This window comes from Glycine soja, chromosome 13 (assembly GCF_004193775.1).
Source record: "Glycine soja cultivar W05 chromosome 13, ASM419377v2, whole genome shotgun sequence".
NCBI classification, from domain to species: Eukaryota; Viridiplantae; Streptophyta; class Magnoliopsida; order Fabales; family Fabaceae; genus Glycine; species Glycine soja.
The window spans coordinates 24,529,182-24,556,953 of record NC_041014.1 but is presented as its reverse complement, the minus strand read 5'-3'; the positions used below and the strand labels follow the sequence as shown (position 1 = coordinate 24,556,953).

Below are 27,772 nucleotides of genomic sequence, written 5' to 3'. Positions count from 1 at the left end.
CAATCATAAATTGTGTTATAAGATAAGTTTGTGTTGATCTTTATAGTAATTAATTGTCTTAAAAGTTATATTAATAATAACTTTTTATTGATTGGTAGTGTATTTTTTTTTTTGCATGAACATGTTTTAATTATATTACATTTAACAATTTAAAGCTAATTTTATTAAAATTTGTTCATTTAATTTTAAAATAAATGGGCACTTCATCATCCAGGTGACAAAATTTATAAACAATTCACTTAGTGCATTATTCCAAATCATACAGTACATATTTAATTTAACTTATTTTTAAAATAATTATCTATTTTTATCAACTTCATCACGTACAAAAAGAATTTCGTAAAGATAAGTTTTTTTCTTTCTTTCTAAATTTAAGTTATACTATTTTTTGAGAAGAAATTAAGCTATACTAAAGATACACATAGTCACATGATGCACCCACATCATAATAAATGCATTAATTAATTATCAGGGAGGGTTGATAATTAAATTAGCAACAAATGAATATATAAAAAAATTACCAATGATAAAAAAAAGACTTGTAAAATAAACTAAAGTTTATTTGAATAAAGATTAATTGGATATTTTACCAGTCAACTAATAATATGCCACAGATTTTATCACACACATTTTTTACTCATTTTACTAGTATTCAATTTTTGCATTTTTTTTTCAATTGACTGATATGGCTATTAGTTTACTATCTATTATCGTTCACTAATGATATAACAATAGTCAATAATAATATATTGATTGGTAGCATGAAATTTTGATATATATGTTAATATGACAATACATGTGACAAGAATTATTAAGGTGATACATATATATATATATATATATATATATATATATATATATATATATATATATATATATATATAAAAGAATAAAATGTAAAAAATTTAAAAGTAATGAGTAAAATGTATAAAATTTTAAACGTAGAGAGCAATATATGTGCAAAAAATAATAAATAATAAAAATGACAAAAATATTAAAAATAAGGTAAGAACCGTTACTTGGGTTATCTTTCTAATTGAAGGTGCTGTTGGTTTATCGAAAAGAACTCGTAACTAATAATTAATTTTAATAGTCGTCACACAAACAATATTAATATATATTTTTGTTAAAATCACAATAAAAATTGTCTATTAATTCATCCAAAATAATATTCAAAACAAAGAATACAAGACTTGAAATAAACTTCTACCATGTACACTCACCAAATTATTCAAATTCATAATACAAAAGTTAATTTACATGAGTAATAGAAGAGAAACCCAGAGGGCTATTTTTTATATATACTCAAACAAAATACACATTCTTCGTTTCATAAATAAACACACAGTTGTTTTCAAACAGCAAGGCATCCAAAACCAAAATCCACTCTGCCAGATGATGTTCTGTTTCTTCCCCCAACACATACTTTTGCCCAGCGGTCATGTTGACTTATTTGACCCTTAGATTTGGATGTTATTACAGAAACAAACCACGTGTGGCAACTTTCTTTCATTCATAAAAATTTAACCTAAACTCGTTCGTTGGAACTGGAAGAATGTGATTCTGAAACCATCTTGTGTATCTTTTGCCTAACTTCTGTCTTCGAAGCTCTCTCTGCTTTACTCTTCGAATAGGCCTTGAAGAACTCCTTGTTTTCCTTCTCTAGCCCCTTCCATACTGCTCCACATACGTTTTTTATTTTTACATTTAAACAATTAAGTAATTGGCACTTTGATGTACCTTTTTTTAATCTTTTAATTTACTTTAAAGTATTTATCATCACTTTAGAAAATAAAAAATATTAACTGTTACTATTGGTTGTATGATAAATAAACGACTTATATATGACGTATAGTACTAACTACCAATGACAAGTGTGTGTTTCAATAATATAAAGGAGAGCTAGCTACTAATTAATTTTTATGTAGAAAATTAAGAAGGAGCATCAAAATAGATCATTAGATGACTGACCAGTGCTGGTAATAACCGGTTTGATATTTGCATGTTTGGAAAGAGCTTCCATGCATTCCTCTTGACTCATGTGGAATAGGATACACTCCTCTATCAGACGGTGCACCTAGTCATTTATATGCACATTATGGCAAGAAAAAATATATAAAACTTAAATCATTATAATTTAGTATTACGTATATATCACCAAAAAGAAAAGGAAGAAAAAAAATTAATGGAGACATATTAAAAATACAGGATATATATTTTTGTCAGGAATTATATATGAAAAATAGGCTATATATTAACAATAATATAAGATAGTCTTATATTATTATTTAATCACAACTATCATATCATAAATTTATTGATTTTTATAATAATTATTTTAGAAATCATATCAATAATAATAATAATTTGTAATTAAATCACATGCATGACTCGGAAATCGGAAATTATATGCGTTGCTTAAACACACAAATGAGATAAGGTTTTAAAAATCTAGCAAATTAAAACGCACCAGGTGGATATAAGCGGCTGAGGAAGAATCTTCCATGACCTTGATGAATATTCTATTGTGAGAGACAAAAATCAGAAGATGATGTCTGATGATATAGTATAAGCTGTTATAACAGAGTCACAGATATATTAAGCAAGAGTCAAGCTAGATATGCTTGACTTATTAATTGGAAGTAAAAGGAGAGATCGAAGAAAAAAAGAAATTAATATGCCGAAAAGATGACGATCAAGAAACAGACAGAGTCACACTGATACAGAAAGAAAAAACCACACGAAGAAAGATGATGAAATGGTTGGGTTTATATAGAAAGCCCTTCAACATGAATTCTTTTATTGTATAAGTTTGTTTTACAATTAAGAGTGAAATAAAAACAGAGAATTGTAAGATAAAGGCCCTCTTTAGATTACCTCCTCCCAAAGTATTTATAGTAGAGAAAAAGTAAAATAAATTTGATTTTTCTAATAAAGTTAAAATCAATTTATATACTTTAATTTTTAGAAAAAAGTCTTTATAATAGAGGTTTTAGTGTATAAATTGATTTTAACTTATGGAAGATATTTAATTCATTTTATATTTTTTGTATTTTCATGTTTATGAAAAAAATCTAAAGACCTAAATAAATAAACAATAAAGAGGAAAGTGATTTATATTGTTCTTATTTTCTATTTAAAATGAGTTTGCTTTCTAATATTTACTATTTTATATAAGAGGAGTAATTCTAAATTTCTCCCATGCATGTATTTTAATTTAGCTGTTCCTTCATCTTACTAACTTTAAAATGAGTACGACATAGTACGTGAATAGTTTTTTCAATTTGTGTACTTCACTATAATTTCATAACAATACTGATAAAAATTTGGATGGAAAAATAAGAGTTTAGTTATTCAAGGACCATTTTGAAATTGTGACACTGTTTTCCCTCTTTTTTTTTTAAATATTTGAATCTGATTTACGGTAAAATGCATTACCTAAATTTTAAGGATCATTTGACATGTTTTTATAAGTAATAGGACTAAACTTCTTTATAGAAGAATTATGTTATATATATAAAATATATTTTAATATTTATTTATTACATTATTTTTTTCTTATTTCTTATTTTATTTTTATATAAAAAATAAAAAAATGTATAATATAAGTACAATTTTTTAAATAAGTTACACCATCATTTTTTATGATTTTGAAATTACAAATAATCCTATATTTTTATATTGTTTATAATAACCTCCTTACAGAGATGTATATATAGTGTAATGTATTTTTTAGTGTTTGAAGAGATCATTGTAATGTGTACAATAAAAAAGTATAAATGTAATGCATTTCCAGTAATAAGAGTGAATTAGTGTAAGATAAAGAAAATTATAAGAAAAAATAATAATAAAATATTTATATTAATGATTTAGAGCTCCAGAAATATTGGATAAAGAGGAACATGGGCATATGAGAATGGCTTGCCCGGCAGTTGAGGTGGGGTCCCATACATAAACAAAACTAGGGTTGATGTGCTTCTAAATGAGGAAAGTTTTGTCTAGTTCGCACATGGTCATAGATCAAACTTTAAAGACCCCGTGACGAGTGGGCACCATAGCTTTCTATCTGTTCAGTTCTCACCCAATAAAACTTTAAGAAAATAATAAAAGAGAAGTGTTAATGATAAATCATTTTTTGAGTGATATTTTGAGTAAATTTTTGTTTTTATTTTCATGTATTCTTTGACAAAATTCATGTTTGTAGACTAGTTTTATCTTACAAAAGTATAGTCGCTTAATGAAGTAAAAGAATTAAAAATTATATATTTCTTAAAGATTTGAATAATTATGTCACTTGATTAGTACAATTGTGATAAGCAGTAAATCTATGATAATATGATAACTCTTCTTTTTAACATCGTCAACCTTTCAACAATAATCATGATGAATTCATCATGATCGTTGTCCACGTCATGACATGCATAGTCAATTGATCACACCAAAGAGTTTCACCATCAACAATTTGGAACTACAGTTGTAGTGTGGATTTCACCATGGTTGTAGGACAAGTTTGTTTACTTTGGAAACTGGTTTCAAAATTTGTAAAAATATATTTTACAACTTATTTTTAGGGTTTCATAATCAGACTTTTCTTCTAATGTTATTATTGCATAAGATATATCTATTCTTGTGTGAGCATTATTTTTAGGTATAAGCTAGTAAGATATCTTCTAATACACTTATCTTAATACACATTTTTTTCCATTGGTTGAAACTCATTGAATATATTATGTTTACGTTCAAACTGTGCATATATTATGTTTGCGTTTAAACTGTGCACTTTTTTGAATAGGATCTAGATATAATTGTCCCTAATAATTATAATAATGATGATGATTTCTTCTTATTATTATTTGAATTTCTGTTGAAAACTTTAAAATTATAATTAATTTGTGTACAAAATTAATTCTTATTCTAATGGTTTAAGAAAACCTTATATTACTACAAAGTAAGTAAAATAAAGGAATTTTGATTTCATTTTATTTTTCTTTTAAGGTTTTTTTATTGATAATTATAATTTTTTTATTTTTTATTTCACCAATCATGATTTTTGAATTATGAAAGAAATGATAAGAAAATATTTATCTGATTTTCGTTTTTTTCACAAATCTTAAAAAATGATATTTTTAGTAGGAGTAAAAATACTTAACTAACAATAAAACAATCTAATACTAATTCACAAAAAAATTCTAATACTAAATGATTGAGTGGGTAGCATTCTAGCATTCATGTAGAGTCTTTATTAAAACAAATTAATAATAAGTGTTTTATTATTTTTGGATTAATTTGTACATAAATTATTTTTAGATTTGTGGAGATTATAATGACATTAAGTTATAAAATTTAAAAACTCTATAATAATAAGTTGTAAAACTTAGAGACTATAGTTAAAACAATTGTATATATTAGAATTAAAATGACACATATTTCATTATTATTTTAGTTCCAAATGACATGTTACTTATTGTGCATCCACAATCCATGATATGTAACATGTAAATGTAGCTACCAATATAACACACAGCATGCCATATCATTGTTTGGCAGTGTTAATATCTAATATTTTAATGACAACAAAGAGTCAAAGACTAAATTGACTAATAAAATTAAAAGTGAGAGACTAGAAGAAAATTGACTTGTAGTGGTGAACAAATCTAACACTAAAAGTCAATAATTAAACAAGTAAAGATATATTTGACATTCACATATAAACATTTAAACTATCAATTTTAAGGGATTATATTGTAACAATTATAAGTCTATTGGTATAAATTTTACCTATAAACATATATTTTTCTTTGATTGCATTTGTCGTGATTAAAAGTAACACCTATAATTTATAATGATTGTTGGCAAAAATCTTTAACTTATACCTATAGACTCCAATCATAGGTAAAAGCTATTAAATAAAAAATATATATATCCAACTATGCTCACTAATCTCTACTCAAATAAGGTTGTTAAATTAAATATTATTATTATTATTAAAGGAAAATGTTTACTTGTTTTCAAATAAATTTTAGTAATAGATTCACGAAAGGAAAATTTTCAAATTATCTGAAATGGTGTGGGTGTGCAAGTATATTGGTGGGTGCAAGAAGCAAAAGTGGAATTGTTGAAACATGGTTCATTCTTTAAACCGCAAACATGGATTCATGAATTTGTTTTGCATTTCAAAATCTTGTGTGTCTTTTTCACTGACTAGTGGAAAAAAACATGGATAATATGCCAAAAATGAAGATAGAGCCTGACTTGGAAGATGAAGATGGTTCATCTTACGCGCGATGACAGTGCCATGCTCCACCAATGCCACTACTTATATCTGTTAATCGGACAACTAACATGTGTACAACCAACGCGCCTGGTAAGATTGTTGGTACTTATACACTGTACTTAGATTTTTATACTGTCTCTCATGGAGCCAACATGATGTTACCCTTATGATTCTTTGCATCTCATTTCTTGGTTAACAGAATATATTCATTTTTCGATGATCATACCATTGTGGAACACAAAACACATAATTGAACATTTAGTTTTTATTAATCAATGTGTATAGCGAGTGCAAAAAAAAATTATAGTGTTATGTATGTCATAGAACATAGAGTATTGAGTGTTAAACCTCATTTTTTCTACTCAATTTTTGTTCTTCAAAATACATGGCTGTTAAGTCATTTTATAATTTGTATCAACATTTATATTATAACTGTCAGAAAATGATTTCCATTTTACCAATTTCATTTATATGAGCAATGTAAATATAGATCTACCTGTTGTCAACAACGAATGATATATTAAAAGAAAACCATATCAATCTTGTGCTATTACAACATTGGTTCGTTAATGTACTTCATTTAATCTCATTTATACACATGTATTGTATTATGAAAGAGTACCTATCAATTTAATATATCAAGTTTGTTCTGTTACTTGTTGAAATTGGCTTTCCTGCAAATTATTTGTGATGCAATTTTTTAATGTAATTACAATTGTGTATTCATTAGTTCTTCTGTTTCATTTCTTAATATAGATAATAGTGGGCACATTGACAAGGAAAATAGATGTACCATTTGCATTTTTATGTGGGGATAAGAAGGGACTGCTCATTTTGATTAACATTGTATAATAGTATTAGCTACAAAATTAATGTCAATTATGTTATAGCATTCAATGATAATATTAGCTACATATTAATCTAATTAATTGGTTGTTTTTTTTTCAAGATTTAATGATGCAAAGTTTTTAAATCCATATGAAGTTTAGAATTGATTACCAATATAAGTTAACTATAACAATTGTTATCCATTGCTTATTCTATCGAGCCTGTCAATATTCATTCTCGTCTTTTCTAATTCATGGTCAATGATTTTACAATATTTGTCATGCCAGTCCACACTTCTCCTACACATTTCCTTCTGATCAAATGTCATTCTCAACTTTCATGACATATCAGTATTATTAGACAAGCTTTTTAGTTTTTTTGTCCTATCTGTGTTGTTGCTTGGCTTTTCTCTATGATCAATGCTTTGTCTACTTACTTCGAAAATATTTGTACTCTTTTGAGGTTGCTCAAAGAGGTATGTGCTATGAAGTGCCAAGCAATACTCTTTTGAGGCTACATTACTATCCTGAAATGATGACATTGCTTGTATAACACTCCTAGAGAGAGGCTCACTAATATCTGATAAAGTATCCTTATAAATCATAGACAAGCAAATATGTATATCAAGGTCCAAAGAAGAGTACAAAAACATGACATTTTGAGTGCAATCTTGGGTTTAAAATTCAAAGTCCTGTTTTCCAAAAAATCAAAATAGTATCCATGAGGCAACCACTACAAGTTTTCTTAGGCACAAACTATATTTTGTTAACTGTGACTTGTGATGTTGTATCAGCGACAACAACCTGGGATCAATAGGTTGCAAGGTAGTAGCCTATTATGATTTAGTATGATTTATATACATGTAGTCTATTATCAAACACTACTTTTCAATTTAATATATCAACTTTGTTCTGTTACCTCTTGCAATTGACTTTTTTGCAAATTATGTTTGCTGCAATTTTATTAATGTGATTACGGTTGTGTATTGATTATTTCTTGTGTTTCAATGGTTAATATACATAATGGTGACCACATTGCACATGAAAAATAGTTGGGTCATCTAAATTTTTATGTGAACCTAAGAAGGAATTGCTGATTTATGTATAACATTCTATAATAGTATTAGGTACAACATTAATATCAATTTTGTTATAGCATTGTGTAATCGTATTATGTTTGTATCAAGATTTAATGATGCCAAGTTTTTAACTCCATATGGAGTTCAGAGTTGATGAATGATATGAAGACAAAGTGCTATCAATTGGCAAAAATAATGATGCAGATTACAAGAACTGAAGAGGAGATGTTCCAGAGCATTCTTGCAAAGGATCAGATCAACCATTTATTATGATATAACTATCATTTCCAATTACCATATTCAAACATTTTGCTACAGCTAACCAACCAATTAGCCTCATTCTAATGTTACATTATTTCAAATGGAGACATATGATGAAGTTAGTAGGTCGTTTGTTGTTAGATGGAAAGACCAACTAGATCATCACTGGCATTTGGTAGACAAACATGACAACATGCATGATGTTGTCTACAATAAAGATTTGGTCATCCCAACCATTATGCATGGATGGACAACACCAAGGACTTTCTATGGGCTCAAGGGAGATCACCATGTCATATTAACCTATTATGCTCAGTGTCTCTTGCTAACCATATTCAAAATCAGTAGTGTTGCAAAAACTTTTTCAAAATGACACTCATTATACCATCAAGTGTCAAATTAAGTGACTTTCAAGGTACTTCTGAATGAATACAAGGTCACGTGCAACAACTTGGTAAGTTACTTAGCTATATACTTAATTAATTCAGAAGCACCTTCATTTGTCAAATTTTATTATTATCCATTATCTTAAATTAAGTTATTGGTTTTGTCAGGATGTTCCAAGTAGTATGTATTACTTTATGAAAGAAAAAAGGTTCACTCATTTGATTATAGAAGGCTGTGCCGAATGTCGCATTGTTTACAATAATAGGTGAAAGACGACAAAAATTGGATCCAAATGGAGAAATTTTTCCAAAGTCTAGAGCTTCACACCTGGCATGGAAATAGTCTTCGAATTTCTTGATCCAAATGTCAACTATGTTTTTGTTTGACCATCTTTATAAATTTAATGCAATGTCGAAGTAACATTCGTTAATTTTTGTAAATTGCACATTTATATGGTTCTGAAACTTTTGCGACAAACCATGTCTTCAACATTATAACTTTGTTATTTTTGTTTTGGTATATAATATATGTTTTTCTTTTGTATCATCATCAAATTTAATTTGTATATCGATGATTCACTTTTTTAGCTTATATTACTTTTTAGCTCATTAACTTGCTTTTAATTTTAAGAAATAACAATATTGTATAATATTATAACTACATAGTCCACACCTGTATTAAATTTTTTATTTTTCATCTTACTCGTGCGAATAGAGGAATACTAAACTATTTTTAAATATAATTGAAACCTAGAAATGTCCTTTGTAGTTGTTACTCCTTTGTTTTTTAGAAGTTGGAGAATATCATGAAATTGATATAATGGGTTAAAAAGTAAGAAACAAAAACCTTGTTTGTGATTACCAAAATGAGATTCCATAACAAATTAAAATATCAAACCCAATCAATCCAACTTGGTTGGTCATTGAAATGAAAATACATTACACACTGCATTACTCTTTAGAATAAAAATTCTGAAAAACTCAAGCTCCAAAGTTAATTGAGAATATCTTCAAGACAAAAGCTTAATAGCCTACACAAATTAATCAAAGAGACTGAAATTCATCATGCAACACAATGTGCTAATGACTAAACGAGAGTTTAAAGGACAAATTTTTAATCCACACACAACGTTCGTCCTGCAACACAATGTACTAATGACTAAACGAGAGTTTAAAGGACAAATTTTTAATCCACACACAACGTTCCTTTGGTTGCCCTGAAAAAAAAGCGATGGACTGAGACAGAAATGGGCGTGCGTGTTTGATGGAGTAGAGAGTGTGAGAAAATAAGTTAGTGGTTGGTGGGTCCCACACAGAAGAGAAATGTCTGCTACTTGTAGCTTATGCATGTGAAAAGAAAATACTTGTGAATGTTTATTAAACTTTCTGTCCTTAACTATACTGATGACAAAAATAAAACAAAAACACCATTGTAACTTCACACGTTTTTAAAGTCTCTCCTCCAATATTATTCAAATAAAACAACTTTATTATTTTCATTGACCCTATTTTTTACATATTTCTTTTCAATCAACATTTTTTTTAAATTATCTCTTTTATGTCTATTCACTATTTTTTTCATCTCCCTCAAACACAACAGAGAGGGATATACCTGTGTACATTGGTTGGCAAAGCATTTTGTTCTTAGTCCTGCTACTAGTTCCAGATTCATAAAGTTTCTCTAGTGCAGCTTCAAATCCATGTTTGTCATGTACTCTAGGCGTTAATCTTGTTTTTTTTTTTATAAAAAAAATTCAAACTGAAAAATCGACAAATCAATTTTGCAATAAATTTATTCTTTTGTGACAGATACATTATTTTATTAATGATAATAGACAAAAGTTAAGATCGAATAAATTTATCTTATTTTTTAACTTTTGTGAGACTAAATTTTGAATTCTAATTAACACTTTATGTATTTATAAACAAAAATAACTATTTAGAAAGAGTTTGAATTTTAGGTCGTAAGACGCTGGAGTGTGTTAACCTCGTAACGGCTATCCGGGCCTAGATATACTCTCAAGTAGCCGTTGGTAAAGCATTCATTCATCCCTCTTCAATTTTCAAACTCCCTTCAAAACCAAACACCCAGGGCAAAACCAAAACCACGCTAAAAGGATCTCCTTTCCACCCTTTCTTTTTCTCAGAATCTCCGATCAAGTAAGTTCTCACCTTAATTTCCTATGTTCCTGTCGAATCCGAGACCAGGATTAGGATCTGTTCTGTTTTAAACTTTTAATTGTTACACTTTTTTTTTTAATTGTGGGGTTCATTTGATGTTCGCAGAGGTTGTAATTTGTAAAAGTCGAAAATGATGCCATTGACGCCTGACCAGTCTAACAAGAAAGTTGGGTCGGGCATGGCGGCTTCTCCGTCACCTTTCCTGACGCCTCGCCCGGAACGGCGCCGTCCCGATTCAAGGGGTTCCGATTGGGGCTCCAACCGTCAGGACAAGGATAAAGAGACCAACGTCCAAGTTTTGCTTCGATGCAGGTCATTCTTCTTCTTCTTCTTCTTTCAATTTCACTTCATGACCATGACCTATAACATAGATCCATCTTAATGGTTATTTTCATTTTAAATAATATCAGGCCATTAAGCGATGATGAGCTCAGATCGAACGTTCCCAAGGTGGTGACATGTAATGAAAACAAAAGGGAAGTCTCAGTTATGCAGACTCTAGCTAACAAACAAGTAGATAGAGTGTTCACCTTTGACAAGGTATGGTTATTAACATTTCCAAATATTAAGATTAACTAATATCTGGTTTAATTATTTATTTGGTTCCAATCCATGCATAATCTTTACGTTTTAGTCCTTAAACCTGAACAAAAAAAAAACTCGTTTTTGTTTCTGTCATCCAAAATTGATTAAAAAGTGTATGTGAAGAGACTAAAATGAATTAAAAAGTGTATGTGTAGAAAGTAGAAACTAAAACAAGTTAGTACAGGGAACAAATGAGTAATTAAATCTTAATATCTTGTAACTATCAGTTAACATGTTTTATTTATTTACATTTCTTAAGGTATTCGGACCTAAATCACAGCAAAGATCAATATACGAACAAGCCATTGCCCCAATTGTCAATGAAGTTCTCGATGGTTTCAATTGCACTGTTTTCGCTTATGGCCAGACAGGGACTGGTAAAACTTATACAATGGAGGGTGGAATGAGAAATAAGGTATACACATTTTGTCACTCATTATATGGCAAATGTTTTTTTTTTGTTCACATAAAGTGTGCCATTAAATGCCATGGTTAATAATATATACAGGGTGGTGATTTACCTGCTGAGGCTGGTGTCATTCCAAGAGCAGTGCGTCAAATTTTTGATATTTTGGAAGCACAAAATGCTGATTATAGCATAAAAGTGACATTCCTTGAGCTTTATAATGAAGAGATAACTGATTTGTTGTCCCCCGACGAGAATTCTAGGCCGACAGAGGAAAAACAAAAGAAACCTATAACCCTTATGGAAGATGGAAAGGGTAGTGTGTTTGTGAGAGGCCTTGAAGAAGAATCAGTATACAGTTTGAATGAAATTTACACTCTGTTGGAACGAGGAGCATCAAAAAGGCGCACTGCGGAAACATTGCTTAACAAGAGAAGCAGGTCCCTTTTCCTTTTATTTGATGTTGCAGAAGAAATTCATGTTTGTAGAAGCTATTTTTCGCTTAATGAATGTTATTTTGGTGCAGTCGTTCGCATTCAGTCTTCACCATTACTGTGTATGTGAAAGAAACAGTGATTGGTGATGAAGAGTTAATTAAATGTGGCAAGCTCAATCTTGTTGATCTGGCAGGATCGGAAAATATATTGCGTTCAGGAGCACGTGAGGTAAAGTCTGTATGCAAGCTCCACGTAACTATATTTTTAGTGACTAATTGTGTTTGGTAGTTTGTCATTTGGGCAGAAAAATATATTTGTACTGCAATCAAATGGAAAATTATAATATATCCTGTTAAACTAAATGTGCGATTAAATTGTGATTTTTCACCAGCAAACTGCATTGTAATAAAGAAGCTGACTAGAGATATCATCTTACTTTGAACGTGCAATTAATTACTTTAACTTTTAAATAATTATGACTTAGATTAATTTACTTGTAAGACTAAGCAGTGGTTAGTTTTTGTTTCCAGCTTTAACTATTTTTTCTCCTGATTTTCCATGGTACTTTTTCTTTTGTGTGGATAACAATAAATGCAAAGACTATGGTCTATTTTTGTGGATTGTTGTTATATGAAGCCTGCCTGGGATCTATTTTTCGATTGACATTAAATTTGAACCATGATATTAATAGATCCCAGGTAGGCTTCATATAACAACTATTTTTTCTCCTGATTTTCCATGGTACATTTTCTTTTGTGTGGATAACAATAAATGCAAAGGCTATGGTCTATTTTTGTGGATTGTTGTTATATGAAGCCTGCCTGGGATCTATTTTTGGATTGACATTAAGTTTAAACCATGGTATTATATTATGCATGCATTTACAATCATGATATAAACAATTAACCATTCCGAGTAATAAAATTATAGGGGCGTGCTAGAGAAGCAGGGGAGATAAACAAGAGCTTACTCACCCTGGGACGTGTCATAAATGCGCTTGTGGAACATTCTCCTCATGTGCCTTACAGGTTCATGCTAACATCATGTTGAATCATCATTGTTTATTTAGAATTTGAAAGACATGAGCCTTAAGATTCATGCCAATCGGTTGTGTTGTTTCAGAGATAGTAAGCTTACAAGGATTTTGCGAGACTCCTTGGGAGGGAAAACAAAAACATGTATAATTGCTACTATTTCCCCGTCTGCTTATTGTATGGAAGAAACACTTAGTACATTAGACTATGCTAGCCGTGCAAAAAGCATAAAGAATAAGCCTGAGGTCAGTTACCACTGCTATTGTTCCTTACAAGTTACAATTCTTCTAAAAGCAGTTTTAAAGCTTTGTGTGTTTTTTAATAGGCAAACCAAAAGGTTTCGAAGGCTGTTTTGTTGAAGGACTTATACATGGAAATTGATAGGATGAAAGAAGGTACACTCACCACCACTATTAGTTTTGGAATGTAGAGAAGATTTTGTATCTTATCTTTTGTATAATATGAATATTGCAGATATTCGAGCAGCAAGGGAAAAGAATGGTGTATATATTTCTCATGAAAGATTTGCCAAGGAAGAAGCTGAAAAGAAGGTCATATATTTGTTTTCAATATCTTCATAACGTAACAATAATACAATTAGGAAGTTTGCAAAGGATCACACATCATCTGGGGAAAACAAAACCCCTATTTCAAAATTTTCTGTTAACATTATTCATATTACCGAATATGCTTATGTCTTTTCCTGCAATACTGCAGTTTTGACTACCTATTTAAATGTATGTTCTATCTTTCATGATACTCGTTTCAATTTCCCTAGCCTAATTTTTCTCACAACCTCTTCATTCAGGCAAGGAATGAGAAGATAGAGCAATTAGAGAATGACCTCAGTCTTAGTGAGAAGGTATTCCCTGTCATTTCTTTGGTTGTAATTTCTCTTATCGTATATGGGAACTTTGTTGATAAATTATTTCTTCCCATATATTTTTGCAGCAAGTGGACAGCTTCCGTGAGCTCTATTTAACAGAGCAAGAACAGAAACTGGAATTAGAAAGCGAGCTTAAGGATTGCAAGGTGCATTGTCTAAGTAACTAGAACCTTTTCCTTCATAATTTATCCTTCAAAAATATTGTCTCTCAAATTAAATTACTCTTTCAGGTGAATTTGGAAAAAACCAGCAACAACTTGCATGATCTCCAAGAGAATTACAAGCTATTAGTTTCAACCTTGAAGGAGAAGGAACGCACCATTTCCAAGCTACTGAAATCAGGTAAATTAATTGATGGTTTATGCTGACAGATTTATGGTGTTATTCAATTCACTGTGATTTGCTTTTATTTTGTGTAAATAGCTGGCAGATTTATGCTATTTTTAACCAATTCACTATGTGATTTGCTTTACTTTGTGTGTAAACAGAAAATGCCTTGATTGTGCGTGCAAAGGAAATGTGTACTGATCTGCAGAATGCATCGGATGATATTAATTTACTGTCCTCAAAGTTGGGTATGTTTCATGTTCAAGTATTAAAGAAATCTGCTTCATGAGGCATGAAAATGAATTTGATTTTGAAACTGATTATGTTTCTGAAGGAACTATCAATAGAAAGTTAGAAATTATTAAGTTTGAAAAATGTTAGATGTGTACAACCCCAATTTTGGGTGTAGAAAGTGGAAGGAAGAGAGAAATAGAAAGAAAAAAGAAAATGAAGAGACTGGGAGAAAGAAAAATGAGATGAAAGAGAGAGGTTGAGATACTGGGTAGGTGTTGAATATAATTGCTGGAAATGTTTTGGCTGTTTTTTATTTTTCCCTTTCCTGTATTAAATTGCAAGATTTCAACAGTAAAAAATAGGTTAAAATAGGTGTATCATATAATTTTCATCTGATGAATTATTATTATTCTTGCAGATCACAAAGAAAGACTGGAGGCAGAAAATCAAAAAACAATTTTGAAATTCGGATCTCTCTTAAATGAGAGCTTAAAGGACTTGCATACAACCATTATGGGATCTGTTTCTCAACAACATAAAGAACTTAGAAGCATGGAAGATCATGTCAGCTCCTATCTTGCCAGTAAAAATGATGTAAGACAAAGGAAGAAATCTTGTTTCAGTTTCAAGTTATTTCTGCCACGTTTCCACCCATAACTGATTTATGATAATCTTTTTTCAGGCTGCACAAACTCTAGAGTCAAGGATCAACAAAATGACAGGAATTTACACTTCAGGGGTGGAGACCCTGAAGGAGCTAGCTAATACATTGCACATGAAAGCTTCATCTGATATGGAACAGATTCAATCTAAAGTTTCCTCGCAAACATTGGCCATTGAAAATGTAACAAAGCAAGAAATTTGAGTTGTTTCTTTTTTAATTTCATTGTAGGCATGACTAATAATTGTCATTATGTTGTGGGACAGTTTCTTGCCACTGCTGTTCATGAAGCCAAGGATGTAATATGCAACATCCAGAATTCTCTTGACGAGCAAAAGCAGCTGCTAGCATTCTCCCTTCAACAACAAGAAAAAGTACATTTCATTTGTACTATCTTTTTGTTTCGGTTTGTTTTGTTTTTGCATAAAACTTAGAGCTATAGTTTAATCATGAAATTATAAACTTCACGGATCAATGCAGGGATTACAACAAAGTCTGACTTCGGCACGGGTAGTTTCAGAGGCAGCTGTAAACTTCTTTGATGACATTCATCTACGTTCTTCAAGAGTCATGAAAATTCTTGAAGAAAATCAAAATGAGAGGTTCCAGCAGTTAACTAACTTTGAGAAGAAGTTCAAGGTATGAAAATATTGTGGAGCTACTTATACATCCTGATCTTTAAAGTCGGACTCGTGATTGATTTTTTCCTTTAACCTGAAACAGGAAGAGGTTGAGAGAGAGGAGGAGCAGGCCTTAGAGAAAATTGCAGAAATTTTGGCAGCCTTGACATCTAAGAAAACTGCTATGGTTAGTCGAGTGCATTGTTCTTTCTGTTCATTTCCTTGCTGTTGTTGTACATATTGTATCAAGTATAGGATCACTGACTTCTGAAAAATATGTATTAGGTCTCAGAGGCATCAAGACATATGCAGGACACAAGCATGCAACAGTCTAAGAGATTGCAGCTAGAGATGCTCAACATGCAGCAAGTTTCAAAAGATGGTACTAAGGAAGTTGGTGAGTATGTAGAGAATGTGAAAAGTCATTATGTGCAACAAATATTCTCAGCCAGTGATATTAAAGCTACCATGGAGAATTGCCTCTTGGAGTGGTGAGAATTTCTTTTTCTCTTTGTTTAGGTTTATTTTTAACTATGCCCACCCATAAGAAAATCTATGCACAAAATTATTTAATAGACAAATTATTTGACTATGGGAGTAGTTTTAGTTCTTTGCTTATATATATTTTTATAAATGATATGCAGCTCAAAAACAGTGGACAATTCTAAGAAGCAGTGGGAAAGTGCCAACTTGTCCCTCTGTAATCTCCAGAAGAACAATCTGGCAGAGATACAATCCTCAGTGAAGTAAGTTTTGCTAGTCAATGTCGCACAGACTTGTTTTAAATGAGCAGTGTTTTAAACTTTTATTAATTGTGTTAACAGGGAAAACATCTTGACAAATCATATTCTGAATCAAGAATTTGTGTCTGCATCATTATCTATGAATTCAGATTATGATGTAGTAACACGCAACCTGCGGGCAGATGTAAATGGTAAATTTCTTGCATTACTAGTTTATTCCCATTTTATTATTCTCTTGCATATATTCTCTGTCTTTTATTGGACTGAGTCAATCAAACTTGTATATTACTCCAGGTGCACTGATGCTGGACCATGAGAATAAGAAGGCAATTGATTCCATGACTACAAGATGGTTGGAGCAGCTTAACTCATTACAAGATAAGAATGGTGAAGATGTATCAAATATCAATGTTCAAGCAGAAAAAAGCCTGGTTAAAGATTACTTGGTAAAATTTTCTTTGTGGAGTTTTTTCATGATTCCTTAGTTTTATTTATCTTGTGAATTTAGACTAGACACAAATTTTAAAGCTTGTTCTTTTCTTTATGAAAAGGTTGACCATAATGCAAGATCTCAGAAAAGAATTATACCAGTTCCCAGCCCAGCATCCATTGAGGATATGAGGGCAACGATCATAGAAGACAAGTTCACAGAGAACTCATTAAAATTGATCCAAACAGAAAGCAAAATCACACTTCTGGCAGCATCTCCAAATAGAACTCCTTTCGCAGACGTGAATTCAGTCAATGACGACTGTAGTTAGAAAGTTAGTTCGAGTATGAGTCTCCACAAAGCTCATCACTTGATGAGCAACACTCTCTCTGGCATGGGTATGATGTAAAATCCAGAGAATTAGGTATTATTAGTAATATGTACCTTACGTTTTTCTACCTAGTGTAAAATTAACCATATGAATTTTCTAGTAGTTGAGGTGTGCTTTCTGCACGCAAATATGTTTCCCCATTTCTCTAGAATCCTCAATGCACATGATTCTTCTTTCTTATATTTTAGAAATCTACTATTTGAATTTTCTAAGCACGCAAAAACTTTTAGGTGCTCACAATATTGCAGTAAACATCGTGAGCGTTATCGTGTGCCGCATCACATTTTTTACTATTCAAAATCTGCGGCTCCTTTTCCCATTTATTTGATTTTGGTGTGAAGAAACTTCACTTCTTCCACTTGAGATGATGCCGCGTCTCTGTCTCTATCTCCTTTTAATTGTCATTAGCATGCCGCGTCTCTTGTAATTTAGTATTTTTTTACTTTTAGTGTTTGTAAATTTTTTTTATTCCTTATAAATTATATTTATTTTATTTCTAATTCTTAAAATATTTTAGATAATGTTTTGAACAGTGAAAAAATATTATAAGAAAAAAAAAACAAACATAAAAGGACTAAAAACAATAAAAATAACTTTATAAAAATGAAAAATAAAAAAAATACTAAATTACATTTTAAATAACGCTTTGAATAATAAAAAAATTATCAAATAATGAAAAATAAAATAAACATAATTTGAATAGAATAGAAGAATAATTTTGTAAAAACAAAAAAATATTAAATTACAAGAATTAAGAAAATATCTAAACCTTTTTATATATATTTATATGCCTACTTCATGTGAAGGAGTTAGGGAGAATGTTTCAACTTTCGACACAGACATAGGATCCAACCGGCGGCTCAACTTAACTAGTTAATTAGAACACAAAGAAAAACATGTTTTTGCCACGCATTTTGATCAAATCCGTTTTCTTATAAACCAAGTAAAACATGTAACACTTCACCGCAGTCCGTGTTGAATGAAGATTGAAGATTCCTCACAAACGTAGCATGCATGCACTTTCACACAAAACACACTTTCTCACTTCGGATCCGAAGTAACCTTCCCTTTTTTACATCAACTTTACACTAAAAACTGTGTTGGAATATTCTGACTTGAAAAAATGGAAGCTTCATGGAACTGTTGTGTATATGGCTATTAGCTTAGTGCTCACGGACCATTCACTCGGTAGCTCAACCGTGCAGAAAGTGACCACGCGGCTGAAACTGTGAACTGTGAACTAGTATTCTGCGTGAGCCTCAAGCCTGACTGTATTCCATAAAAACAAGCAAGCATAAAATATATTTTTCTCCTTAAAACATCTCAAAATTTAGTTCTAATCTTTTAAAATGTCCGTAAAAAAATTAATATATTTCAATGAAAACACTTGTTTTAAAACTTAAACCACATCAATTTAAAGTGACGTCGCCCACAAAACATACAAGCATGAAATATATTTTTCTCCTCAAATATTACTAGTAACTTTTATAAAAAAAAAATTATATATTTTTAGTTCATATATTTCATTGAAAACACTTGTTTTAAAACTAAAATTATATCAGCTTATATAAATTTTTATCCGCATGAGGCTGATTTCAATCTGAGACAAAAGTACATATATTAAATTTTTATAAAGATCAAAATTGAATTTTAGCCAACAAATAGCCAAGGCAGGTAAATACCAAAGAAGACAACAAGTAGCTGCAAAATAAAGTCAGCAATTACGCAAGCAGTGAGGGTATTTAGGTAATTACATAAAAGTCAAAAAGTCAAAGTTATTATGGTACAATATCTTATGGTGAAACAAAATAGACTTTTCTTGGGTAGGAAGTTGAACAAGAACCAGTGTCCACTCTCCACGTTACGTACCTTTTTGACTTCCTCCTCAAGGGACTATAAATACATTGTGCTGGGTTGAAGTGTTCCTCACTAACCCATCTCATTCACAACACAACACAACCAAATCCAACATGGTAGCCATTCTGAAGAGACAAAGAGAAACCGAAGCCGAGGAGAGCATCATAAGACTGGCAGAAAGTCTCATGCAACTGTCGCGAGTCCAACAAAAAAGCAAGCCTCTTCTCAAAACCTTTTCTCCAACGGAGTTCGAGTGCAAAACCTGTAACCGCAAGTTTCCATCTTTTCAAGCCCTTGGTGGTCACAGGGCGAGCCACAAGAAGCCCAAGTTCGAAGGTGAAGAACTCAAAGAGGAGGCCAAGAAGGGTCTGAGTTTGGGGAACAAACCCAAAATGCACGAGTGTTCCATTTGCGGCATGGAATTCTCTCTGGGTCAGGCACTGGGGGGTCACATGAGAAAACACAGGGGTGCCACCAGTGAGAATAATAACGAAGCGTTTTCTTCTTCTATAAAGCAAGCAATTTCAAAAGTTCCAGTTTTGAAACGATCGAATAGCAAGAGGGTCATGTGCTTGGAGATGGACCTGAATTTAACGCCTTTGGAAAATGACTTGAAGTTGTTGTTCGGAAACAAGGCTCCTAGAGTCGATCTTTCTTTGTAGAGGATTATTAATTAATTCCTGTATTCTTTGGATTCATTATTATTGTTTAAAAAATTGTCATTGACTTCTTTCAGTTCTTCGTGTAGATCGATTAGTTTTGGAATTGATTTCGTTGTATAGTTGATTGATTGATTAATTAGGAACAGTGATGTGGTTGATCGGAGGTTGGCATTCTTTTTCTATGGGAGCCGGAGAAGAAAAGTGAAAAGATGAACTATAGCGTTACTTTGTCGTGTTTGTTTAGATACTGTTGAACGCGTTTCATTCCAACCTCTTGTAAATTATTTGCACATTCTTCCTTACTCCTTAAAACTTTTTTAAAAAGAAAAAAACGTTTCTTTCTCCCGGAGATACTACTCTTTGATTCACCTTCAATCATTCAAAATTGAAAGTAAATAATTACGTATTTAGTCTCGTATTAAGAAATTCAATTTGTTCCAAAATTGATTTTAAGGCAATATAATTTTTAGCTATTTTTAGTGTAGAGAATACTGAATTTTACTCAAATAAAAAATCCAAACATATACCACTTTACTTCAAAATCAATTTTAATTAAATCAATTCTATTAAGAAAAAAATTCATGTAATTCAACAGCATTATATCGGTTCATTAAAAGTATGTAAAATAAAACCACACTTTTCTGTTACGGGACTGTTGTTATTAGAAATATAAAAAAGTAAACTAAAAAAAATTAAGATATTACCACATTAAATTCCAAAGTTAAAACATTAAATACAAGATTAATTTAATTACAAATCATCTAAAGCATATTCAAATCCAATAATAATATGAAGATTGACTTGAAATATAATGTGATGATTCAAATCAAATAATAATATGAATATTGACTTAAAATATAATGTGATGATTCCTAAATAAATATGATTAATATTTAGGTAGATTATTATTAATTTATTGTTATTATCATTATTTGGCACATTTTACATTAATTAATTTTAAAAGTTTAATTTTCATATAATGTTAATATAAAGAATTTTACACTATTCATCAATTAAAAATCATATTAATTATGACTTTTTAAGCAACTATTACAAAAATTCTTAATCTTATCATAAGTTATGAGTAGACATATAGGACGTGCAGATTAGGTAGGCCGATAGGGTGGGTTTGACACTTTGTACCATGCTAGGAAAAAAACCTAGAACACTTTGTAAGATTTATTATTATTAGGATCTAGAGTGCTTGCGAAGAATATATTCCAACATATATTGTACTGTAAGTACTTACGTAATTGTTTGTGAAAACTTACAATTTATGAAGATAGTTTATAATCCGTCGTCGGTAATTATTTTCAACGTCAACATCAAAACTTTATATTAAAACATAAAAAGAAAGATATAAATGTTCACTCTATTTTTTGGTGAATTTGAGTTGTAAGAAGAAAGGCAAGAAATAATAAAAAAAACGTAATCAAAATTTTTTTATTTAAGCACACAGTGAGAGTGAGTACACGTATTAGTATTGTTCTAATTGAACCCTCTTGAGCCTATCAAAAGAGAATCATCAATCCGTCATGCATCCATTTCCAAAATGTCAACGTAGCACATACATCTTGAACTGAGATCAAAGTTATATTCAGTCTCGCATAGCGTGGAACACCATTACTAAATTAAGTAAAATTCCTCACAAACAAAGCTTGTTCCGAAGTTACGTGCTCTTTTCTTCGAATTGTATCCATGGTTTCCACAATTTTAAAACTATGCCTATGCAAGAATATTCCATACCCATTCGAAGTTTCAAGGAACATAGATGAGTAGCCACGTGCCCACTTTTATGGTAACCCATTACCCAATCACTTTTACTTCACTTGTAGCGTCCACCACGTGTACCCAAAATCTTATCGTCATCATCAAAGCAAGCCAAAAAAGAAAAAGTTAGTCGGTCAAAGTCAAAGTCCTCGAGTCTTGTCTCTCTATATATACCAATTCCCACGCTCTGGGATCTCAATTCTCACACAACATACTACACAATTCACAATCCCAACACCCATTTTGGAGAATCAGAATCTAACTAGCCAATAGCCATGAAGAGACAGAGAGAGAACGAAGTAACAACGTTGGAAAGCTGGGACATGCAAATTTGTTCAACTTCAATCACACCCGACACAAGTGTTTCCAGTTCCACCATATCTCCTGAAGATGTATTTGAGTGCAAAACGTGCAACCGCAAGTTCAACTCTTTTCAAGCGCTGGGTGGCCATAGGGCTTGTCACAACAAGAGGGTGAAGATGGAAGGTGAAGAACAACAACTCAAAACAAGGGCAAAATATCTGGGTTTGGGAAAACACAGTGAGCCCAAAATGCATAATTGCTCCATTTGTGGTCAAGGTTTCTCTCTGGGCCAGGCCTTGGGAGGACACATGAGAAGACACAGAGCTTCGACCAACGATGTTTTCTCTTCCATAAACCAGGTTGTTGCAAAAGTTTCGGTTTTAAAAAGATCGTGTAATGACAAGGTTTTCTACTTGGACCTCAACTTAACTCCCCTCGAGAATGACTTGAAATTGTTGTTGTTCGGGAAATTGTCACCCAAAGTTAATCTTTCTTCCTTCTGATCATTTGTTTTTTTTTTCCCTTTCCTTTGACACAATTTATAATCATTCTTTCAATTCTTTTACTATGCAAATGGTGGATTCTTTTTTGCTTAGTTTGTCCTGTTAGCGTTTTTGTTTTTATTGGTTCCTGCTGTTTTTCAGTTGAATACGAGTAACGTGTATCTGTGTGTAATTTAGGTTTAGTTTATTTCTTCTCTAATTTATTTTGTAGTTTTGACTTGCTTCTGAAATTTTTTGAATTCAACTTGATTATCTGGTCCTTTAAAATCACTTATTAATCGTTTAAAATTACCGCAAAATATATATTTAGACGGTAAAATTAAGTTTAGAACTCAAATTCATCTAGAAGACAAGATTAAAATAAATAATTTAAAAAATTAGAGGATTAAATTCAAAAAAAATATTAAAGAATTAAATCAAATTAATTTTAAAAATTAGATAATCAAATTAAATTCAAGAAAAAATAAAGAATTAAATCGAAATTTAAAAATAAATTAAAGAAAAAAAGTTTAACCAATAATTTAATTATAATAAACCAAAAAAAAGTAAATCTCAATCATTTATTTTAGACAGTTTCCCGGTCACATATATGTTGGAAAAACTCGGATTTTCCCGCTTCGTGAAGTTAAGATAGACACTTAGTAATTAAAGGTAGTAATGAGAACACACGATTATAATTCTCTAATATGGAGATTCTTCCCCTATACAAAGTGATAGTAGGGTTATAAGGATGTGTTAACAAAATTGACTCACTCTATGGTGGCTCACTTAAGCTTGAAGATAGAGACTTCCCAAACTATTTATCTTCTCTCTCGGAGAGGCTTACTCAAGCTTGAGGATAGAGACTTCTCAAGCTATTTATCTTCTCTCTCAAAGAGGCTCTTCCTCACTCTAAGAAGTGGATTTACTCTTGTCTTAGATGGATAGGAATGAAGGCTCCTACCCTTATTTATACTACTCCACCTCCACAATGAATGGTGGAGATTACTTGTATCCTAGGGTGGAGATTAATTCTCTAGAATGCTCCACACATTCTAGGAGTCTCTACACTCTTCTACTCCATTCCATACTCTTTCATAAGGTTCTAGAAGGTTCCACACATCTCCAGAATATTCCAGAGGTTTCCACATTCTTCCACAAGCTTCTAGAGAGTTCTACACTACTCTAGAGTTCTCCAGGACGTTCTAGAAAATTTTACACTTTTTCAGAAAACTCCAGAATTTTCTAGAACCTCTCCAATTAAGGAGGGATCCCAACAATATAATCTCTACATACTATTGTGCCTCCACACACATGAATGAAATGGGTGAAAGTGAAAAAAAACAAAAAAAAGAGTGAAAGTGAGATTGTTAAATATAAATGAGAGAGAATTAAAGACAGATGAAATATTTGAGTCAAATGATTAGGTAGATGATAAAAAAAATAAATATTTAAGAAATTTCAATCATATCTTTCATCCTAATTTTTTTTATCAAACATATTTAAATTTATTGCATCATCATTTAATCAATAATGTAACCTTTTTATTAATCTGATATATTAATACTTAATTAATGTTACCAATGAATCTAAGTAACTATAGGGAATAAAAGTCAAAATAAAACAAAAAAATTTCAGTTAATAAATAACGAAGGACCACTTGTTTCTTCGATTGTCTAGCTGGCCGCACATGATTCGTTCACTGCGTAGCCCAAACAATTGAACAGACATAGCTGAATCCACACGGTAATAATTCTTAAACTAGTTTATTTAGCCACACGAGGGCAAAACACTGCCAGTGTGACCAGATATTTCGGAAGTAGCAAGGGCATAATAACATGTAGATAATTTTTTTATTAAAATATATATGTAAAGTAATTAAAGTTTGGTTCTAAGTCTTGTAAAAAAAATTATTCGTCTTTTGTTTTCGTAAAATTAAATTGTGATTTTTTTAATGAATAATTTTTTTTTACCAATACTAAAAATGAATAGTTATTTTACAGGAAGTAAAAATATATTTTAATCATTTTTTTCCTAATTCAATAACACACATTCTTAACAAAGTTGTTTTTTTTAACTTTATCCGTAGCTCACAAAGAATTGTCTCATTGGAAGTTCACTAGTGATGGTAATTTTTCTGTGATGCACGGTTATTTTCAGGCTCTGGGAAATGATTCTACCCAAAATGCATCATCCAGCTCAGTTAATGGTGATCTTTGGAGAAAGCTATGGAAAATTCCTACTGCTCCCAAATGTTTGAATTTAGCATGGAGGGCTTGCCAAAACATTCTTCCTAACAGAGTCAATCTCAAAAGGCGAGGTGTGGATGTGGATTTTTTTTGTCCGAGATGTGGCCAAGAATCTGAAACTGAGTTACATGCTTTATTATTATGTGAAGAATCGAACATGGCATGGTTTGCATCTCCTTTAGAAGGAAGAATGGATGTTTTGTAAGATATGGACTTTGCGGTCTAGTTTGACAGGTGTTTACAGATTGGAGATTTGGAATTTGTGGCTCGTATCTGTGAATTTCTGTGGACCATCTGGTTTAGAAGTAGAAACCAATGGCTGTTTCAACAAAGGAAAGTCCCCATGTGACTTAGTTGTGCCTGCAATTGAAGTGGTATCAAATGATAATGTCCAAATTCATAAATGGAAGAAGCCAACTGTTTGTCTTATGAAAGCCAATTTGGATGCCTCTGTGAAGAAGAATATGGGGACTTGGGTGAAGTCCTTGCTGCAGCATCTTTGCTTATTCCTCACTGCTAGAAACCTCATGTAGCAGAAGTTGTGGCACTCAAATGGCCAATAGAGATGACAAAGGATCAGATATTTGATTCAGTTCAATATGAGACAGATTGCAAGAGACTTGTTCATGCTTGGAATGGTAACCATTTTCATGACAGCAGCTATTTCTCAGGTGTTATCCAAGACTGTGCTCTTTTGATAAATAGAAGGAACTTTCATTCATTATGTTTTGTACATAGAATAGAAAATAAGGCACTTGATTGTTTAGTAAGCCTTGCCTTCTATGTCCATGAGAAGTACTGGATTAAGGACTATCCTCACCAATTACAAAATATTGTGTCTGATAATGATGTACAAACCCTTGAGCCTTTCTTCTTCTTAAATAATTCATCATCTCTACTTTCAAAAAAAAGAAAACTTTATCCATAGATGAGAGTAGACAATTAATATTTAAGATATACCAAGATTCATTTAAAGAATTAATTTCTTCTAATAGATATTTTTTTATACACTTAAACTTGAGATTAAATCCTTAACCACATGCTAAAGAAATAAAATTACTATGAACTGTGTAAGACCATGTTCGTCTTATAGCAAAGTCAATTAATGTTAAAAAAAGAAATAACTTCTCATTACCTGATATACTTAAAGATATATGTATCATATATGTAACTTGCTTTGGTTCAATTAAAAATACCAAGTCAATGAGGCAGTCCAACAACCGTAAACACTCCTACTTTCCATGTTTCCACAGATTTGAAGCATTCGTTAATTATTATTATTAAACAAAAATAGCCTCCAACAATTGGTTCATTTGTTTAAATCAGTCAAATTCCTTGACTTTGTCTCAAAGGGCCTATAAATACCAATCTTATGCCCTAACGTTACCATCATTCACATCTCAATTTCAACATCTTCTTTCGAGCATTTCACTGTCTTTAATTAATAACGTTCATACTAATTCTACCAACTTGCGTCGCCATGAAGAGACAGAGAGATGGAGAAGAGAACATAGATTTGGGAAATTGTCTACTGTTGCTCTCTCATCCCAGAGAAATCAAACCCCAAAAACTTTTGGGCCCTAAAGAATTTGAGTGTATGACATGCAACCGCAAATTTTCTTCATTTCAGGCCCTCGGTGGCCACAGGGCCAGCCACAAAAAGCCCAAACTATACGTGAAAGAACAGTGTAAAATTCTGATGTTGAGGAATAAGCCCAAAAAACACGAGTGCTCCATTTGTGGTAGGGAATTCACTTTGGGCCAGGCACTGGGTGGACACATGAAAAAGCACAGAATTGCCGTTGACCAAGGGCTTTCTTCAATAAACAAGGTTGTTGTAAAAGTACCGGTTCTTAAAAGGTCGAATAGTAAGAGGGTTTTGTGCTTGGACTTGAACTTGACTCCTCTGCAGAATGACTTGAAGTTATTGTTTGGAGACAAGGCACCCAAAGTTGATTCCTTCGTCTGATCAATTAATTGTTCACATGATTTCAAGTATTCGATTAGTCCTCACCTTTTCTTTTTCTAACACATGTATTCTTTGATGTAAATGTTTGTTTTTTCTATACCATAAAGTGATATTGTATGTTTAATAGGACGGTATATGCTTAAAGATGTCTCAATAGATATGGGGGTTGGGACTTGGGATAGTATTGATGAAATCATAAGTTCAAATTTCAGTATAATTATTGTAAAAAAAAAATCTCAATAAAGTCAATAATAATTACATTTTTAAGAAAAATAAATCTATTTTTTACCATAATAAAAATGCTTCTTCATGATGGAACAACTTTCATATTAATCAATTTTTAGAATATAAGGTTGACCTTTTTGTTATTTTTTCTATTTCCTCTTGCCAGTTTGTGGATGACGAACATACAGAGAATTACTAGCTATAAGAAGAAAAATGTTTTGATAACAATTTCAATTAAGCCAATGAATGGAAGAGGGAAAAAGAGTAATTTCAAGCTTTTGCACCTGATCAAGACTTCTGCACCCCAAATTTGAGTATAACGAGACAATTGTAATAAATTATTTTGGTTTTTTTTCTTTATAAGAAAAATAAAAAAAATAAATTAAATTATAAGATAAATATACATAATTGACTCAATTAAATAAGTAGAAAAATATAACTGATTAAATTTAGTAAAGTATACAAAGAGTAAATTTCAAAAAAAGTTGAAAAG

At 31.2% G+C, this 27,772-nt stretch overlaps 5 protein-coding genes across 5 annotated transcripts; 4 read left to right on the top strand and 1 right to left on the bottom strand.

Annotated features, from left to right (window-relative positions):
* Positions 1–1,212: 1,212 nt before the first annotated feature.
* Positions 1,213–2,711, bottom strand: LOC114381053. The gene is made up of 3 exons (XM_028340229.1): positions 2,471–2,711; positions 1,972–2,077; positions 1,213–1,677 (listed from the first exon to the last, which is right to left on the bottom strand). The coding sequence occupies exons 1-3, from the start codon at positions 2,504–2,506 to the stop codon at positions 1,529–1,531; spliced, it is 291 nt and encodes a 96-aa protein (XP_028196030.1). The 5' UTR covers positions 2,507–2,711; the 3' UTR covers positions 1,213–1,528.
* Positions 2,712–10,853: 8,142 nt separating this feature from the next.
* LOC114381038 (kinesin-like protein KIN-5B) lies at positions 10,854–17,944 on the top strand. Its single transcript, XM_028340212.1, has 24 exons — positions 10,854–10,987; positions 11,114–11,320; positions 11,419–11,548; positions 11,853–12,008; positions 12,102–12,439; positions 12,526–12,664; positions 13,367–13,464; positions 13,559–13,715; positions 13,796–13,865; positions 13,945–14,021; positions 14,279–14,332; positions 14,422–14,502; positions 14,587–14,698; positions 14,845–14,931; positions 15,336–15,511; positions 15,600–15,761; positions 15,845–15,952; positions 16,059–16,217; positions 16,302–16,385; positions 16,484–16,689; positions 16,843–16,944; positions 17,023–17,132; positions 17,236–17,387; positions 17,493–17,944. The coding sequence occupies exons 2-24, from the start codon at positions 11,139–11,141 to the stop codon at positions 17,700–17,702; spliced, it is 3,150 nt and encodes a 1,049-aa protein (XP_028196013.1). The 5' UTR covers positions 10,854–10,987; positions 11,114–11,138; the 3' UTR covers positions 17,703–17,944.
* A 1,732-nt stretch (positions 17,945–19,676) lies between these two features.
* LOC114381425 (zinc finger protein ZAT11-like) lies at positions 19,677–20,583 on the top strand. The gene has a single exon (XM_028340675.1). The coding sequence runs from the start codon at positions 19,733–19,735 to the stop codon at positions 20,279–20,281; it is 549 nt and encodes a 182-aa protein (XP_028196476.1). The 5' UTR covers positions 19,677–19,732; the 3' UTR covers positions 20,282–20,583.
* Positions 20,584–22,236: 1,653 nt separating this feature from the next.
* Positions 22,237–23,028, top strand: LOC114381877 (zinc finger protein ZAT11-like). The gene has a single exon (XM_028341100.1). It carries the CDS (start codon positions 22,327–22,329, stop codon positions 22,855–22,857), a length of 531 nt encoding a protein of 176 aa, XP_028196901.1. The 5' UTR covers positions 22,237–22,326; the 3' UTR covers positions 22,858–23,028.
* A 3,462-nt stretch (positions 23,029–26,490) lies between these two features.
* On the top strand, positions 26,491–27,266 carry LOC114381029 (zinc finger protein ZAT11-like). The gene has a single exon (XM_028340202.1). The coding sequence runs from the start codon at positions 26,566–26,568 to the stop codon at positions 27,052–27,054; it is 489 nt and encodes a 162-aa protein (XP_028196003.1). The 5' UTR covers positions 26,491–26,565; the 3' UTR covers positions 27,055–27,266.
* The last annotated feature ends 506 nt before the right edge of the window (positions 27,267–27,772 follow it).

What these genes read in the sequence shown, in the direction of transcription:
- LOC114381053 (XM_028340229.1), bottom strand. Translation starts at nt 2,506, where the DNA reads ATGGAAGATTCTTCCTCAGCCGCTTATATCCACCTG. An exon ending in CAGCCGCTTATATCCACCTG is followed by an intron (nt 2,078 to 2,470) that starts GTGCGTTTTAAT and finishes ATAAATGACTAG; the next exon opens with GTGCACCGTCTGATAGAGGA. An exon ending in ACCGGTTATTACCAGCACTG is followed by an intron (nt 1,678 to 1,971) that starts GTCAGTCATCTA and finishes TATGTGGAGCAG; the next exon opens with TATGGAAGGGGCTAGAGAAG.
- LOC114381038 (XM_028340212.1), top strand. Translation starts at nt 11,139, where the DNA reads ATGATGCCATTGACGCCTGACCAGTCTAACAAGAAAGTTGGGTCGGGC. An exon ending in AGGAAGAAGCTGAAAAGAAG is followed by an intron (nt 14,022 to 14,278) that starts GTCATATATTTG and finishes CTCTTCATTCAG; the next exon opens with GCAAGGAATGAGAAGATAGA. An exon ending in AAACATTGGCCATTGAAAAT is followed by an intron (nt 15,762 to 15,844) that starts GTAACAAAGCAA and finishes GTTGTGGGACAG; the next exon opens with TTTCTTGCCACTGCTGTTCA.
- LOC114381425 (XM_028340675.1), top strand. Translation starts at nt 19,733, where the DNA reads ATGGTAGCCATTCTGAAGAGACAAAGAGAAACCGAAGCCGAGGAGAGC.
- LOC114381877 (XM_028341100.1), top strand. Translation starts at nt 22,327, where the DNA reads ATGAAGAGACAGAGAGAGAACGAAGTAACAACGTTGGAAAGCTGGGAC.
- LOC114381029 (XM_028340202.1), top strand. Translation starts at nt 26,566, where the DNA reads ATGAAGAGACAGAGAGATGGAGAAGAGAACATAGATTTGGGAAATTGT.